The sequence below is a fragment of the Trifolium pratense genome, linkage group LG1, assembly GCF_020283565.1.
Source record: "Trifolium pratense cultivar HEN17-A07 linkage group LG1, ARS_RC_1.1, whole genome shotgun sequence".
NCBI classification, from domain to species: Eukaryota; Viridiplantae; Streptophyta; class Magnoliopsida; order Fabales; family Fabaceae; genus Trifolium; species Trifolium pratense.
In genome coordinates, this window is record NC_060059.1 from 31,448,727 (window position 1) to 31,467,790 (window position 19,064).

A 19,064-nucleotide genomic window follows, 5' to 3' on the forward strand; every position below is an offset into this window, starting at 1 on the left:
GAAACTACCATCTCATTCCTAAGGTGACATTGATCTTCTAAATTTTTGTAGCTTACACAAACCCAGCCAAGCTAGATAAATTCTCTTCTTGTGTACTACTATTTTTTAGGTATCACCGACATAAACACAGACATAACACTCACACTGACACGTCAAAACCGTAATATATGAGAAAATGAATTAATTGAATATAATCATGTACCATGTGTGATGTTGGTTTCAGATACCAACACATGTCGAATACCAAAAATATTCGAGCTCGGAAGTCTCAATACTACAAAGTTGTTTTTTATGAGAACAAATTTCATTCAAAATAAAGGAATCATATTGTTAGGACTTAAGCACATGAGAATAGTCCAACCAAAAAAATTAATCCAATATGTGAGAGCCTCACCGCTTAAGTATCACAATGAGCACTTGTATAAACTCTGTGAGACTCCAATAACATTTCATTCATCCATCAATATTCAGTGGAGCACCACCTTAATCCATGCCAGCCTATAAGTAGCCTTTTCTATGATCCAACTCTCAATGAAAGTACCAATTGTTAGGCTTAAACACATGATGAGAAGAGCCCAACCCAACAGACTAGTCCAATAGGTGAGAGAACTTTATGGCTATCACATTGAACACTTTGATATACTCGATGTGAGACTCCTAACATCACTTATCAGTGGAGCACCAGTGGAGCACTAATTGTTAGGACTTAAAGAGCCCAACCCAAAAAACTAATCCAATAAGTGGGAAGAGCCCCATGACTTATATGTACCACATTAATCACTTAGATATCCTCGATATGGATACGCCTAACATATATCACTATTTTCAAACTCCCTCAAAACTCACACGGTAAAAAAAAAATTACAGACAAATGTTAGTCGTTAGTTTGTTACGAGTGTGAGAAATTTGTTAATAGGGAAAAATTACATTACAAATGTTCAGTTTATTAGCAAAGCAAAAAAACTTTGAAGATCATAGATTAGGCACCAATGAGTATCCACCATGTATTTATTTTTTCTGTAAAAAACTATGTATTTAATTTCTACATATTGATACAAAACAAACCAACCACTTGACCCTTCTAAATCTAATTCTATGGTATTATTTCTAGTATACAAAGTTGTATGGAAGAAAATTTCTATGAAAATGTTATTAAAAATGTTCAGTGGAAATAACAAACAATAATAGCATATATATAGCATCCCATCAAAATGCTAAAATAACCCAAAAAAACAAAAAATATGTCGACAAAGTTTTTGTAGAAATAATCTTCCATCTCCCTTCCAAATCCAGATTTGCATGGTGGTTTGATACCTTGATTCAAAATCCAGCAACTGAATAATTGATTTTTCTCAAACATGAAAATTCTTTTTCTTGCAAATAGTCTTTTCACTCATCATATCATATAGTCCCATAGTAATAATTCAGATTTTTTTTCTTTCTCATACACCACAACCCAAACCTCTAGCTTCTGCTCCTTTCATGATTCTTAGCCTTTTGCAAGAAGTAGCAAACATGCTGCAAATAAAATAAAAAGTACTATGAGTTTGTGACTAATTAATAATTAAATATGTAGACCTAATAGACAAATATTTAAAATTGATCCTGTGCAGCTAATTTTATGGTGCATACGACCGCTAATTATTAGATTAAGAGAGAAATTACTCTTGATCTAACTATCTATTTGCACCATAAAATCGATTGCAGATGATCTAAATCGATCGATTCTATACATGAACACATAACAAACACAAAAAAGTGTGAGAACTTACTCCCATGGAACATCTCCAACTAGCATCCAATCACCATCCTTGTCTTCATATGTTGGTGCATATTCAGATCCCTTATAACCCTCTCTTTCAGAATACTCACCTAAAATAACAAAATCCATCTTTTTCTTAGCAAAAAAAATTAAAATTATCTCACAAACTAGCTTCACCACAATAAAACTAAGACTAGACAATAATTGAGACTACATCATTCATATCATATTTATCTGTGATTCTCTACAATATCAATGATCTATAAACACGATTGCGATATAAAATCTTAGCCGAAATAAGAAACAAAACTTTTTCTATATCTTACCTATGGTTAACTTGAACATGGTTTCTAGAGCTTTGAGTAGTTCAGGGTACCCTCCATAGATCCTTAAGTCAATCTTTCTAAGGTAAGGAGCTCCATCCATGCTAACTTTCACAAAGATCCCACCAACTTCAGCCTCTTGCAAGCTATTTTTCCTGTAAGATCTAATTGGTGGCCACCCAACTATCTTTGCCCTGCCATATCAAAATCAAATTCAATTAATTAACTCAAAATTCAAATTCAAATTCAAAAAAAAAAAATCTGAAATCTTTAATCTCATCAAGAGGATCTTTGCATATACGTATGGTGCTGCAGATACTAACAGATTCTATATCTGCAGCATCTGCAGCACCATACTGTTGTAGTCTGTAGAGGATCCAATTACATGAGAGAAAATTTGTCTTTCATGATTTCAAACTTACTTGGAAGGAGGGGCAGCAGAAGAACTCTCAACTTGTTGATCATTTGAAACCTTAGAAATTGAAACAGATTCTTCAGAAGTTTGAGGTAATTGTCTTTTGTTATTCTTAACACTAAGATTCATTATTTTGTTCTCCTTTTCCTCTGTTCCTGGTAATCCCAATCTAAGCTCAGTTGCTTTGAATTCCATCTTCCTTATGCAAGAACCCTCTAATTCAATCACAAAATATATAAGTGATTAAAGTTTAAAGAATTTGATGCTACAATTCTTTTTTTTTCTTCTTTTGAGATGTTAAAAGAGAAAATGTGTATAACAAATGTGTGAAAGTTGGAAATGTAAGGTTGTGTTTTATAGGAATAATCATAATCACTTTGACATTAACATTGTTTAAATTTTAATGCATAAATTATGGACAAAGGCAAGTTAAGTTGTCGGTAGCAGCATCAACAGATTTAAAGTAATATGTTTCCTTATTGGGGTGACAAGAGTGGGACATATTCACCAACCATTTGGTCTGGATATTTTGGACGGTTAAGATTTGTTTTGGGAATGAAATCTTGAGGGTTGATATGAAGGAAGCAATAGCATGTGAATGGAGGGTCCCTTGTGATAGGGTTATGGGAAAGTTAGGGGTCTTGTGTTGGGATTTAATTTGTAGTTGAATTACTTTTTTTTTTTGTGGAGGGATTATAATGTGCCACACGTTTTGCATGATAATGAAATTGATATCTTCTTTGTCATTTCTTTCATCATAATCACTAGTTTTGTGACTAATTTGATTTATCATATTTGCATTTTGTTTGGGATATTTGATAATCTTCGATTCCTATAAGAATAAGAGTAGTTTAGTTGGTAGTTGCTACTAAAACTATAATTGGAGGGATTAGAGTTTAAATTCCAAATTCTTCACACTTATAGTTATAATGTGTAAATCTACTCATTAGATTAATAGACAAAAAAAAAGTAATATAAAAAAAATCATGCTTCTCCTATATGAGTAAGTAAATAGCTTTTTAATTTTTTTTTAGTCAAGATGAGTATACAATTAGAGTGTTTGGTTCTACTTTTGAAGGCGCCAAATTTAATTTTAAAGGTTAAATTTAATTTCGACATGCTTGAAAGTTTTTAAATAAATTGATTTTGTTTTTAAAATTAATTCAAATTTGGAGTTAATATTTGTAACTTTTTATTTTTTTTAATGGAATATATATTATATATTAAAATAAAATGAAAAACGTACAAGAAAAAGTTCAAAAAAATAAAGAGGTATCAGAAGTACACTTCATCAGAACCCAAGAAATTCTAGGTAACACATGAAAACAATCAGGCAAATAAAGCTACAAGGAAACAACAAGGCACACGCCACCAACAAACTAGAACCCCTAAAAGGCACCACCACGAGAAGAAGAATACCCCTTAAGAACTAAGATGCAAGGATCAATTAACCACAGGTAAGACAAAGCAACAAGAGGGCCAACAATCTCTCTGACCCATCGAGACCCGACCCAACACCCCTAACAAACTCTATCAGTTCCAACATAAAGTAGGGTGGATACCCCACTCATAAAAGGAATAGGGGGAGGAGCTAGAGTTTTTACCTAGAAACCACTTCCAAGATAAAAGGTTCACCCTATCGACTAGACACTCGACATAACAAACCCTTCTGAAAATACGTCATTACGAGATTTCTAGATAGTCCACACCATAGTTTGCCAAATTAACAACAACCTCAATCTATCTTTTCTACTCATGTGCATGCCCAAGAAAGCAAAAAAAAAACTTAAAACACCATGAGTAGGCACCAATTCCATACCCAACCACCGAAGAATATTATACCATATTGGTGATATTTTGTTACAATAACCAAATAAGTAATCAGCTGATTCAGGCCCTAATCCACATAGCACACACATAGATGCATTAACATTCCCAATGACACCCCGCAGTAAGAGATTTTGACGAGTCGACAACCTATCATGCATAAGTTGCTAAGAAACACCGCCACTTTTGAAAGGGCCCAAGTTTTCCACACTTTTGAAAACAACCTTTATTTCTGTATAGAGAAGATCACCTCATCAGTTGTGAAACAAAGCATTTTAAGTTAAATAATATAATTTTTACATTCAAATTTATTATTCAATTATTTTTATATAAATATATCCAATCGAATTTTAAACTCACGTTTAACTAAAATCAACATAAACAAATCATCCAAAATTAATTTTTACCATTAAGGAACCAAACACAAACTATATAAGGCTTAATGACAAGAGCTGTCAACACATATTTTGCGCAGGGTTGCTAGCCCGTCCTACCGGCTAGAGCTGTCAAAACGGGCGGCCCGGCTAATTTTGGGCCGGCCTGGTCGGGCTTCGGGCTTCGTCGGGCCGGACTAAAAAGCCCGGATAAAAAACGTGCTACCAAAATTAGTGCCCGAGCCCGGCCCGGTACGAGTAGTCGGGCTTTCGGGCGGCCCGGTTTATCTTTTTTTTAATTTTTTTTTTTACTTTTAGTGCTCAAACTCAACTATATAAATAGCATTAATAATTCTCGCGCGTCCTATTTTTTACTCATCCGCTATAAATATTATATAATTCGCGCGCGCCGTATTTTTACTCATCCCCTATCTACGAGTTTCTCGCACGCCCTATTTTTACTCATCCACTACCTACGAGTTTCTCGCGCCCTATTTTTACGCATCCGCTGCTTACGAGTTTCTCGCGCGTCATATTTTTACTCATCCGCTACCTAGGACTTTCTCGCGCGCCCTATTTTTACTCATCCGCTACTACGAGTTTCTCGCGCGCCCTATTTTTATTCATCCACTGTGTACGAGTTTCTCGCGCGCCCTATTTTTACTCATCCACTACCTACGAGTTTCTCGCGCCCTATTTTTACGTATCCGCTACTTATGAGTTTCTCCCGCGTCATATTTTTACTCATCCGCTACCTACGACTTTCTCGCGCGCCCTATTTTTACTCATCCGCTACGTACGAGTTTCTCGCGCGCCCTATTTTTATTCATCCCCTACGTACGAGTTTCTCGCGCGTCCTATTTTTACTCATCCGCTACCTACGAGTTTCTTGGGTGCCCTATTTTTACTCCTACTACTTAAGTAGCGGACGGTATTTTATAATTTATATTACAAACTAATTTCAAATCATCCGAAACAAATTATTTATATTTTATTTTATTTTATTTTAATTTTTTCGGGCTTGCGGGCCGCCCGCGGCCCATTCGGGCTAGCCCATATTTTAATCGGGCTTTGTCGGGCCGGGCTAAAAAGCCCGGAAATAATTCGGGCTATGATTTTCAAGGCCCGAGCCCGGGAAAAAATCGGGCTTGGCGGGCCGGCCCATTTGGGCTAGCCCATTTTGACAGCTCTACTACCGGCCACCATTGCTAAAGGCAGAATAGGTTGACCCATGAGCTTTTTTATCAAATATCTTTAATTGACAATTAGTAAAAATTATAAAAATTTGATATTTTGAAAATATTCGTCGAATTAAATAATTTGATATTTTGTGATGTGTAAATAGATAAATAATTATTTTGTCAAAAAAAATAAAATTATTTGACACAATTTTTGACATTAACATCATATATTAATACGTTTTTTGCTTTTAATATTAGTTTTTCTTTTATTCGTGGAATTATTGTCAACACTTATTCAAGTTGTCACTAGTAGAAAAAACACTTTTTACATCTGGCCAAAAACGCATTTTACATCTGGCCACGGTCAGATGTAGACGCACAAGATATAGTAAGTTTACACGTTTTACATCTGACACAGCCAGATGTAAAATCTACACTTTTTACCTCTGTTTTCGTACGTCAACTGATGTGAAGACCATTTTTTCAAATTTTGTTTTTTATTTTAATTGAACTTTTTACATCTGTCCAAACTATCCACCAGATGTGAAATGTTCACTTTTTTTAAAAAAAAATCCTGGGTTTTTTTTAATTTTTTTTTGACACGAGGTTTTTTTATTTTAAATCCTGATTTTTTTTAAACCCACCTGCATATATATATATATATATACCTCCTGGCAGAAATCAGTCCAGATCACATTGAAAAATATTTATATTTGAGTTAAATACGAGTATGCACACATTGAAATCAATCCAGATCAACAACATACACTTTACTTATATCATTACATTTTTACATGTATAATCTAGATAAAATATGCATGTGCAAATGTTGTATATTATTCTATTCAAGAAAACAAAAATTATTGCCTATTTGTATTATTTGTATGTGCAAATGTTGAATATTATACTATTCAATTTAAAAGCAGTAAATTATGCACCTCATTTAGTTCCAATTTGAAGCCTAATAACTAGTAGTTGCGCTTGATGCTTCGTCAGTTCCAATTCCCATTCCACCATGTTTTTCCATGAAGTCAATCATCTCAATAATAGCTTCCTCAGTTCCCAGGCGGTTAGGTCCAGAAAAAATCTATAAGAAAATATACCATTACACATACAAGAAAATATATTGATTCAAATAAATCCATATTTCACAACGTAAATTGTTTCTACTTACTTCTTTTACGACGGAAATATTCCTGGGAAGATTCTGGTTATAACTTCCAAATAGATATTCACCCGACCTGATCAATGCACACAGTTTACAACTTTTTCTTAGCCCAATACACGTACCAAAATATAAATGTGATAATAATTTTAAATCAATTTAACAAGCAGTCCATGTAATTAAGTATACTTTATCACCTTTGCATCAATTTAACAAGCAGTTCATTGAAATCATGCTTCAATCTAAATTACAACACCAACACTAAATCAACACAGTTCACAAGGCCTAAGAGCTCCTAAATAGCAACATACCAAAACTCAAGCTAAACAACGTCGAACTTCAAATAAGAGAGAAACCCAGCCTGAGTCAATGATTGTCCTTTTGATTCTCTTAGTAATTTCTCCATTTTTACACTCTGACTTTAACAGGTACAAGGACCACATTGATACTGATATACTTCCAACAACATCAAATAAAACCTCTAAAACTTATTTAAAATTACAAGAATATATACTAACAAGTTCTATACTAGTTCATTTTGCCATAATATATATACTAACAAGTTTATTACTGACCACACAAATGCATCCTTGTCGAAGCCTTTTAGCAATACTATCCGTGATGAGCTGCAGCCAATGGAAGTAGATTAATTTGAAAATGTTCCAATATTGAAAATATTATGGTAGGACAGAAATTCATTTTAATTAAGCTTAAGAGTTCAAACATAGGATTATGAAAATATGACAACTGATTATTCTGATATAAACTAGAATTATATAACCAAAAAAATATAGAATACGCATTTAGTGATCTATCACTGTACAAGAGTATTTAAAAAATATATATAGAGAGAGAGGCTGATCTTACTGTTTTCCATCCTTCCCTAAAGTTGATAAGCCCATAGCATTTGGTTCCTTCAAAGACCATTCAACAGATTGCATCTAATACAGATATTGCAGTCATCTTGGTAGTGAATCTCATAACTAACAAAGAAAGTCTAATTTGGCCATTGAAAACCAATTCACCAACAAACCGGTGATTCCATGATATACACGATGATATACATATTAGTGTTCAACTCATAATCTTACCGAGCTTAGATAAAGTAAATCAGTGCAGAAAATGGTTCAAATCTTCATCCCTTTAAAACATAATTTAACAACAAAAACATAAAAGTCATAAGCAATCAAGTAAATATGTAACCCTTATCAATTTCAAACACAGAGAACAAGTTATTAGCATCAAAGCTTCAACAAATTGAAGCACCCTACAGCAAGACACTTGTTAGCATATAGCCTTAAAGTGAGCCACATGTGAAACCAATTAAGCTACTATCTCAAAACTTTGAAAACGTTTTTCATTCAAATCTTCATCTCTAAGTGCATTTATCTACCGATGATCAAAAATTAAGTTTAAGAAAGAATATAATTCAGTTATTTGATTCACAAAGCCACGTGCCGATGGTAAAACATCAAACAATAATTCAAACCTCTTCAGGGGAGAGCTGATAATCACATAAGAAACATGTCACAATCTCTTGTGTTTGTGTATTATAGTTTCAAGCTCTTGTTTGAGCCTCAATGTGGTACTGATAATGTCACCAGTGCTAGCACTACAACTGTTCAAAGCCTTTGCTATCCTGTAAAAATATAGAACCTAAAATTTTATTCAAAGATCTGCTGGCTAGAAAGACAAAGAATCCATTCTCATTGAAAGAAAACTAAGAAAACAAAATCACTATCATATAATTTACCTTTATAATTTCCAGTATACCAGACAAAAAAATCATTGAAACTTTAAATGAAAAAAAAAAAAACTAAGAAAACATAAACAGATCTGACAGAGTACCAAACTAAGAACATAATTTTAAGAATAAAAATTGAGAATAGAATCAATACCTGTTTGCGTTTTCAGTCGGAGAGCTTCAATTTGGGACGAGAGAGCTTCAATTCATGTAATTTCCGTTTATCAGTGAGCCTTGATTCTGCAATTAGGTAATCATCAATGAGAGAGATGACGTGATTTATGAGAGTTCGATAGTGAGAGAACAGGTATGCGACCACCACTGTGTGAGAATAGAATCAAAGCTCTCTCAGCTTGTTCCTCTCCCTCCGACCGAAAACCCAAAATCAGCTTTGATTCGTTTCATTGAGCTTCTATTTGGGTTCAGTAAGCCTTGATTCTTCAATTAGGGATTGGAATTTGTGATTCAGTGAAAGAGATTGGAGGGTAGGGTTCGAGGGAGAACGGGTGTGAGAGAGAGAGAGAGGGATAGTTCGATCGAGTGAGAGAGTGAACGATTTGCTGAAACAAAGATTTGTTGAACTAGTTCGATCAATTTGGTGAAATTGAAAGCTAGGGTTCAGTTTGTTCTTTGTGTGCGTGAAGCTGATGAGAGAAGATTAGGTTGTTTTGTTTTTTTGCGTGCATCAAGCTTATGATAATTTCCCTTCAAATAAAAAAAAAAACACTTTAGACAATTTTTGCAATAATTACAGAATTGCCACCGCGTTTAGCTTTTCATCTGGGGATATTTTGATCAGATGTAATAAGTTGTGTCTATGTATTTTACATATCAAGTACAATTGAAACCAGATGTAAAGAGTACTCTATTTTACTTTTCACATCTGACATCTCTTCCACTGATGTAAAACCTTTAGTAATATGTCATATTTGTACTAGTGTGTATTTCATAAGGTGGTAGGTTTTTGTTTGTCAAAATAACAATTCTCGTGTAAATAACACTAAAACAACAACTTTTATAAATAAAAAAAACACTAATAATAGAGTTGTATTTCTAACTAAAGGAAATAGAACTGTCAAAAAAAAAAAAAACTGTCAGAAAAAAAATCTAAAGGAAATAGAAATGTTAGATTTTAAAATTTCTTCGGAGGACTAATAATATGCATATAATTGTAAACAATTGGTTTGACGGTTTGGTTGATTAAAAAATCTAAATGGGAACAAGAATAAGAAGAAAAAACACCATTGTTATATTTTGCCATTTTAAATTGGCAACTTATTTTATTGTTTTTTTTTTCTTCTTTTGGCTGCTTTGGAAGTTGAGCAGATCGAGTGCAATGTATGGAAAGAGGAAAGCCAAAGCATATATTGCACGATTGCTTAAGGATTAAAATTGATCTTTGCCTAGCAAAGCACAACATAATACTACAATTAATATTGATTAAACTTTGAAATTGATGTTTGCCCAACAAAGCAACTACCAAATAACTATATAGTCAGTCAGTCATTACATTATGGCATTGGATCACACATTCAAAGACTATGACTAAAATTTTTAATTCAAAAAATAATAGAGTATAATTAAAGATAAACTTTAAAATAATTGGTTCATTCTATTATAAAAATAAAAAATAAAAATAAAAACTGGTAGGTGATTAGAGATAATAATATACTAGTACTGACATTTTAGATTGAAAATATGTCTGATGTTATAATATATTATTACTAAAAATTTACGTTTTTCCTACAGATTTTAACATAAATTTTGCATAAACACATTTCATACGAATTTTCTTAAGGATTTTGATTCTCAGCTATTACCTTCCTAGATAATTGTATCATGTAGTTTTTGAGATCCTCAGTGTTGGGAAAAACCGGCATAGAGAAAATAAAAGAACGCAATCAACAACACAAGAATATAACGTGGAAACTCCAAACCGGAGAAAAAACCACGGTCGTTATCAAAAACGACAACCAAAGAATAAACACTATGTGAAAATTGTTACAACACATACCATCAACCTTCTCTTGACCCCCAATACATCCACACTCTCCAAAGCAAATACATAACTACATCTCTCAACCCTCTAATACAAGAGTACAAGAGAAAAACAAAAAAGTCAGATATAAGCTTAAAGTGCTACTGACTGGTGCAATTATAAACAAAGAACTTAAGTCCATTATATAGCCTTGATTCCCTCATTACTTCATCATTCTAAACGATGTGGGACTTCTTCAATATAATTTCTTTGACCTTTTTTTTCTCTTCATTAGCAATGTGGGACTTACATTGCAATCAACCCCAACACTCAGGACACCATCCTGCCGAAAATGAGAACAAATTCACATAATATCATTGTTGGATGGATTGCATTTTTAAACATCTTTTATGCAAAAATTCTGCAGGTAATTCTTCCATTGTAAATTTTGCGGTAGGAAATTTGTTCAACGGTAAATTATATATTTGATAAGATCCTCATCAGTCGCTATTTTTAGAGTCTTTTTAGTAAGTTTTAATATGATTTTATTAGTTTAGTATTTTATTTAGAGTCATTTTAAATAAATTGCACTTTTTGGTTTATTAAGTCAAATAAGTGTTTTTCTCTATTAAAATAATATTGTGTAATTTTTATTTTCTTGATTCAATTTAACATGTTATGGTTGAGTACAAAAAAATTTATTAATAGGTATTTTAGTGTGATCGGTTGGTGCTAATAGAAAACAAAGCTATGGATTGCCAAGTTAAAAGGCATGTAGGCCTTATGCAATCAGGGAACCCGATCCACCAAGAGAAGAGAAAAGCTGTGATAAAAGCAAGGTAATCAAAACCGGACCGATCATCAAACCGGTGAGCTTACCGGTTCAAGGTTCAATTGGTCGGATCGGGGTTCAGCGGTCTAAATGCCGGTTCGTTGGCTGTCCAATTTTAGGTGTTACTCGGACCGGAAATAGGCCCGATTTACGGTCCGGTCGATTCAACCGACCGGTTCGGTTTTAACAACCTTGCTATTAACTATTAAGTAGTGACGTGATGTTTTTCTTGTATAGTACTAATGATCCGTTTAAGATAATACTACTTAAAACTAATTGTTTGAGAATTGAGATAATAGTACTATAATGATGATTTATTTTAGATAGTACTTAAAATATGAAATTCACTTGATTTGATAAAAAAAAAAATTGGTTACATTGATTTAATTTGATAATTTTAGTAATATGAATGTGAATATTTATTTCATTATCTATTTTAATTTTGTTTATATAATATCTTAATCATATCATATCTTAAATTTTAAAAATTTTCGATATCGCCGTATCATATTTTGTGTCACCTATCTAGGCTTATTGGTAATCAAATGGATCCAAAGGCCTAGCCTAGTGTAGCTACAAATAACCATTAAAAAACACTTTTGCAATTAAAAGCTTATTTGGTTTTGGACAAGGATGCTAATTGTAATTGCTACACACGAACGGATAATTTCTATCTACAATGTGAGTTTGTACGTACAACTATTATTGTAGATTGGAAATGGAAGGAGCTTGTAATCTTCTGTCTGATATGGCCCCCCCATTGAACTTGCCTTTGCCTTTGGGTCAAGCAATGAGAGCTAGCGCGTTATCATTTGATGTGATTTGCCGGTTGCCACACATGGAAGAAAATAATACACATTGACAAAAGTTGTAAGAGATTCTACTTGTTGGGGGATCGGATTCTGGGGAATTCGTATGAAACAATGAGATCAATGCTTTATAATCACAAAAGAGGCTCACATCACCCAAAATCTTAAGATATTAGGTTAATGAGTCACATCTTTTATAAATTCAATATTCTTCTCGTTTATAATCGATGCAAAATTTGACTACTCATATTTAAAATTCAACACGGCTCTCTTAAAACAGTGGTTAGATGTTTGATATCTGGCTCTTACGTATCGAAAAAATTTGATTGAAAAGAGAGAATCTATATATGCTCAACAGAATTCTCTACAAAAATTAATCATCGCTTACGAGATGACGGTTAATACTTATTTATTACCTATTGGCTAAGATGAAAGAAAAATAGTTATACGACAATACGGCTTGTATATTGCACACCTTTGTTGAAATTGTGTACTAGGCTATTAACGACATTGTTGCCGTCTCATATACAGGAAATGTGTCCCTTCACCATCATACATAATGATTTTTCAGATAACTCGTTTATAATGATTACTATAGAGACATATATTAATTTTAAAAATAAATTAACATTTTGTTTTTCATTAGAATAGAAATTAGATTGAAAATTAGAAAGAAAAATAGTATAATTAAGATTATTGGAAGCGATACAATATACTATTCATATACAGGGAAATTATTTTCCTCGTAATCAAAAAAAAAAAAAAAAAAAAGATAAACCATTTCTCAAATGTGGGAGCTTTATGAATTGATAGCTACTCTTGTCCACCTCTAAATTTCTAAGAACACAGCATTTATGAATTCTAATATTTTTTGCATGTTCGAATTGCTTAATCTAAGAATAATTAGTGGGAAATAAAAGAAGATATTTTGCTTGTACAAAAAAAAGAAGATATTTTTCAAATTTGAAAATATCTTGTGGTTAGAGAACCAAGCGCAAATTATTAATTGGGGTAAATAGTGTCATACCCCCTGCAAAATAGGCGAGTTTTGCGTTACCCCCTGCAAAATATTTTTTTGAGATTACCCCCTGCAATGTCAAGATTCCTTGCGTTACCCCCTGACTCAACAAGTGGGCATATGACATAGACGAATCTTGACGTGGCATGACACGTGAAAATTTATTTATTTTTAATTGCCAACTCAGTAATTATTTATTTTTTAATTAAAAAAAAATGAAAAAAACATTTTTTTTTACAGTAACTTTTTTTTTAAAGAAATCTTTTTTTTAAAGAAACTTTTTTTTTTTTAAAAAAAAAACTTTTTTTTTTAAAGAAACTTTTTTTTTTTCATTCCGTTCATATGCAGTGATTGTTCTTCGTTTTCAATTTCAATTTGGGGTTAGGGCAAAGCGATTGTTCTTGCGTTACTATGTGATTGCAGTTTTTTTTTTTTTTTTTGGTTACTCTATTATTATTATTATTATTATTATTATTAGTTTTTTGGTTACTATTATTATTATTAGTTTTTTTTTCATCTTCTTTTTTTTTTGGTTACTCTATTATTAGTTATTATATATATATATATAAGAATTTTTTATATATATATATATATATATAATAACAACTTTTAGTCAAAAAAAAAAAAACTTTCTTTTAAGTAAGTTCATAAAAATATAACAACTTTTAAGTTTTTTTTCATTTTTTTAATTAAAAACCCACATTAATTAATGAGTTGGCAATTAAAAATAAATAAAAAATAAATTAATTAATTTCCACGTGTCATGCCACGTCAAGATTCTTCCATGTCATATGCCCACTTGTTGAGTCAGGGGGGTAACGCAAGGAATCTTGACATTGCAGGGGGTAATCTCAAAAAAATATTTTGCAGGGATAACACAAAACTCGCCTATTTTACAGGGGGTATGACACTATTTACTAATTGATAGAGCTCAAGATGATCCCAATAATAAAATGAATGAAATAAAAACAAAAAGAACAGTCGAAAGAAGGATGAAATTTGGTTGCTACAAATTAAAAGCATAATCTTGTTGACATGTGATTGTCGGATTGATATCCCAATTCACAATATATATATATATATATATATATATATAATGCACAATTAGTGACATTCTAGAACATTGTTGTAATTTGTAAATGAATTTATAATATAATTGATGTACGTAAATCAAGTAACAAATATCATTAAATTCATATAAATGTGTGAGGTTTTAAATTCGAACTTAATAAGTTTTGAACGAGCTCCGCGACAGAGCTTGATGTAAAAAAGTCACTTTTTGTTCTTTGTTTTCGAACGATAGACAGTGGCGGAGCTAGTCCGAAAAATTGGGGCGGGTCGTTACAAATATAAATCAAATATGCAAAAGAAATTACTAAAAAAAAGACATATCATATTGAGAGTCTGTCTAGTATGGATATCTCAAAAATAGTCAAAAGGTAGACCATTAACATGTTTAATAAATAAATTTTAAAAATATATTATGAAATATATTTTATGTCAAATGTGTAAACTTCATACTTTTTAATTAGTTCTTGTATTTATGTTTATAATATTATATGCATCTCTCTAACAAAAATTTAAAGTTTTTTAACAAAAAAATTGATCAAACATGAATTTTTATGCACAAATTCTATTTTAAATAAAAATTTGATTACTTTTTTCTCCAAAAAAATATACTTCAATAATTCGACAAAATAAATTACACATTTTAAGACATCTATAAATTATTAAACAATAAAACATTATAAGGGATGCTTAAAAACATAAATTAAGAAGTATATTTGAATTATTAATATATAGTAGAGAATGTTAGAATTTCTTCTAATATTTTGTGGGCTACAATCAATTGTAGTTTTGGTTTTATAAAACGGGTTTGATGTTATTTGATGTGATCCATATGATGATGCATAAGCCAGACAAACGTGATCAATAATTATGGGCTTCGGACACTGATTCAGATTTGCGTAGAATAAAGTGTAGGCCCAACTCTACGGTCCATGATGGGTGGTACTAGGGTTTGAGATCTTTTATATATAAGATTGGCTAGGTCCCCTTTGCCGTCACACATATAGAAAAACAATAATACGCTCATTTGTGGTTTTACCCATCAAAGACTGCAAAGACCGGAGCTAGTGATCAGGCAAAGGAAGACCGAGTTCAACACTTCAGTGTTCTGAAGAATCAATCGTCATGGCTTCAACAAGTAAGTGTTCTATCATCATATAATATTGATCATAATAATTATTTTACATGTGGTATCAGAGCTTGAATTATATGATTTAGAACCTATGTTTTATTATGTTTGGCAATTGATTCACAATATATGGTATCGGTTTATGCTTATTTATTTTTCGATGCAATATTTACAAATATCTGTGGGTTTTACGTACGTTCTTCATCAATACCAACGATCGAATTTATTATCGATTTGTTGATGACCTGTTATCTAAATTATCTGATTTTATATACTTTTTCAAAATTTGTTTCCGCTGCGTGAATAATTCATATTAATCAATTCATGATTATATAATTGTTTAATCAACAAACGATCTTCATAATTTGTATCAATGGTATTCAATATTCACTCTCCCCAGTTGATAACGCATGGCATGCTTATGCGTTAATTGACTTTCTCTTTTATATACTTTTGTTATATTGTTATATAAAACAAAACCTGTACCCAACACTGTATGAAACAAAACGGCTTACGATGAATGTGAATTGAAAGAATATTTGAACAGTCTAGATGCATTTAAAATATAGTGCATATTTTTACTGTTATTTTGACAAGAGCGAATGATTCCTATGCAAGAAAATTTTGTGCGTTGGTATGAACCGTTACCACCAAAGTGGGACCGCTTATATCGATTGATGAGATTTTTTTGTAGTTTGAGGAATGTTTTTAATTGTAACATGTAATTTTCTGCTTAAAGGTGATTATTATATGTTACGATTAAAAATTAATTTGAGATGAAGTTATTGGAGAATGCGTTGAACGGAGGAATTTGTCAGCCTAAAGGTGACAACTTTCAAAGCTCAACGTATACTCATTGATTAACTCATCTGAGGTTTTGACTAGGGTTTTATCCTTAGTGAGTACATTCTGCCTAAAGGTGATTGTACCATTATACTGGCCTCGTTTCGATAGCATGTTTAAATTTTGAGCTATATCTTGTCTTGTGATATATATTTTTAATGCATTCATGGTTTTGTCTCTACAGTGAATTTCTCCGTTAACAATTGTACTGCTTCCATTGAAATGTTGAATGGGTCAAACTATAAGAAATGGAAGCAAGATGTGAACTTCGCTCTAGGAATCGCTGATTTAGATATAGCGTTGCGAGAGGATAAACCAGTGATCACTGCATCGAGCACGACTGATCAAAAGGAACGCCTGGCAAAGTGGGAGAGAGCTGACAGGTTGAGTTTGATTGCCATTAAGAGAACTATCTCTGAACATCTCCTTGGTGGTTTGCCTGAGGAATGCACTGCTAAACAATTTCTTGCCTCTATAAAAGAGAGGTATCAAGTTTCGGATAATGCCGAGTCGGGACGTCTGTTGAAAGAACTAATGGATATAAAATATGACACTGCCAAGGGTGTGAGAGAATTTATCCTTAAAATTGTCCACTACCAAACCAAATTGAAAACTCATAAAATTGACCTTAATGACAAGTTCATAGTAGGACATGCCCTGAATTGTCTACCCGTTGATTTCACCCAAATCAAAACTGCCTATAACACCATTGGGGTAGATTGGAGTGTGAATGACCTTATTACCAAAAGTGTTGCTGAGGAAGAGAAACTTAAGAATGAAAAGACTGCTGTGTCCATGCTATCTGTCCATTCCAAACCTCGTTCTAGCAAGAACAATGGAAAATATAAATACTCACATGCTTCTCACAAAAATTAGGATTTTAAGAAACCAGGCATAGGTCAGCACCGTTTTGTAGGAGGCCCTAAGTCATATGATCTCAAGAGAACTATTTGGTGCTTTTGGTGCAAAGAGAAGGGACATAAGAAACCAGATTGTCCAAAGTTAAAAACTTGGCTAGATAACAAGCAAAAGTCAGAAGGTACTAATTTTTCCTTTGTTTGTTTTGAGTCTAATCTAGTTGATGTCCCTATAGATTCTTGGTGGCTTGATAGTGGTTCAACAACCCATATTGCTATATCTTTGCAGGGGTTCAGAAACCTGAGGGAGCCCATTCCAAGGGAAAGCAGGCTGAGGGTAGGAAATGATCTAGCCGTAGCTGTGGAGTCAGTGGGAGATGTCAGCATAATTTTAGATTCTGGATTTGAACTTGTTTTGAATAATACCTTTTATGTACCTTCTTTTAGGAGGAATCTTATTTCCATTTCATTGTTGGATGAACTCGGTTTTTGCTTTACTTTTGGTAGTAGGAAAATAAGTATGACATTGAACTCCCAAGTTGTTGGTCGTGGAATTTTAATTGATGGTTTATATAAATTGTCTTTGAATTCGGATACCCTTGCTTCATCTTTTGTTGTTGAAAATTCTGTTTCTAAAAGGTCAAAGGTTGAGGAAAAATCTTTTGCTTTATGGCATAAGCGTTTGGGTCACATTTCTAGGGAAAGGGTTGAGAGATTAACCAAAGCAAATATTCTACCTTCTTTGAATTTCGATGATTTAGGTACTTGTGTGGACTGTATCAGAGGCAAATTTACTAAAACTAGTAGGAAAGGTGCAACTAGAAGTTCTGAACTTTTAGAAATTATTCATACTGACATTAGTGAACCGTTGAATCCTGCATTTTGCGGTAATAAACTTTTTATTACTTTTATTGATGATTTTTCCCGATATGGTTATCTTTATCTAATTAAAGAGAAATCTGAAGCTCTTGATAAATTCAAAATCTTTAAAACTGAAGTAGAGAAACAATTGGGAAAAGTGATCAAAATTGTAAGGTCTGACCGTGGTGGAGAGTATTATGGTAAATATGGTATCGAGGGACAGCATATGGGACCATTCGCTTTATACTTGCAGGATTGTGGAATTGTTCCGCAATACACCATGCCTGGAACTCCTGAACAAAATGGTGTAGCCGAAAGGCGTAATAGAACACTTAAAGATATGGTGAGAAGCATGATGAGTGAGCGTAACTTACCAGAATATTTGTGGGGTGAAGCCTTAAAAACAGCCCTTTACATTCTGAACAGAGTCCCTAGTAAGTCTGTACACAAAACTCCTTTTGAACTATGGACGGGTAGAAAACCTAGCCTTAATCATTTTCGAGTGTGGGGCTGCCCAGCAGAGGTGAAGATTTATAACCCCTTGCTAAAGAAGTTAGACCCCAAGACATGTCGTTGCTTTTTTGTTGGATATCCAGACCGTGCTAAAGGATATCGGTTTTTCTTTTCTAATGGAGGTGCAAGAATTGTGGAGTCTATAAACGCAAAATTTTTGGAGCTTGATGTTTTCGATCCCATTGTTCCATCAAAAGAAACTAAAATACCACCACCACCATCATTGACTGTTAGTTTATCTCTACCAATTGTTTCAACTGAAACTAATGTTCAGGCTGAAAATACAAATACTCCTGAAAATGATGATGTTGGGATTGATGCTCCTATTATAAATGAATTGCCACAAAATATTGAGCCTACTGAAG

The 19,064-nt window shown here is 32.7% G+C and overlaps 3 protein-coding genes across 3 annotated transcripts; 1 reads left to right on the forward strand and 2 right to left on the reverse strand.

Moving 5' to 3' along the window:
- Positions 1 to 1,438: 1,438 nt before the first annotated feature.
- On the reverse strand, positions 1,439 to 3,125 carry LOC123908425 (auxin-induced protein IAA4). Its single transcript, XM_045959057.1, has 4 exons — positions 2,508 to 3,125; positions 2,089 to 2,279; positions 1,773 to 1,872; positions 1,439 to 1,518 (listed from the first exon to the last, which is right to left on the reverse strand). The coding sequence occupies exons 1-4, from the start codon at positions 2,693 to 2,695 to the stop codon at positions 1,443 to 1,445; spliced, it is 555 nt and encodes a 184-aa protein (XP_045815013.1). The 5' UTR covers positions 2,696 to 3,125; the 3' UTR covers positions 1,439 to 1,442.
- A 3,718-nt stretch (positions 3,126 to 6,843) lies between these two features.
- Positions 6,844 to 8,905, reverse strand: LOC123892326. Its single transcript, XM_045942120.1, has 4 exons — positions 7,915 to 8,905; positions 7,623 to 7,673; positions 7,057 to 7,123; positions 6,844 to 6,969 (listed from the first exon to the last, which is right to left on the reverse strand). The coding sequence occupies exons 1-4, from the start codon at positions 7,986 to 7,988 to the stop codon at positions 6,844 to 6,846; spliced, it is 318 nt and encodes a 105-aa protein (XP_045798076.1). The 5' UTR covers positions 7,989 to 8,905.
- Positions 8,906 to 16,684: 7,779 nt separating this feature from the next.
- LOC123908435 lies at positions 16,685 to 17,912 on the forward strand. Its single transcript, XM_045959070.1, has 2 exons — positions 16,685 to 17,507; positions 17,615 to 17,912. Exon 1 carries the CDS (start codon positions 16,691 to 16,693, stop codon positions 17,342 to 17,344), a length of 654 nt encoding a protein of 217 aa, XP_045815026.1. The 5' UTR covers positions 16,685 to 16,690; the 3' UTR covers positions 17,345 to 17,507; positions 17,615 to 17,912.
- The last annotated feature ends 1,152 nt before the right edge of the window (positions 17,913 to 19,064 follow it).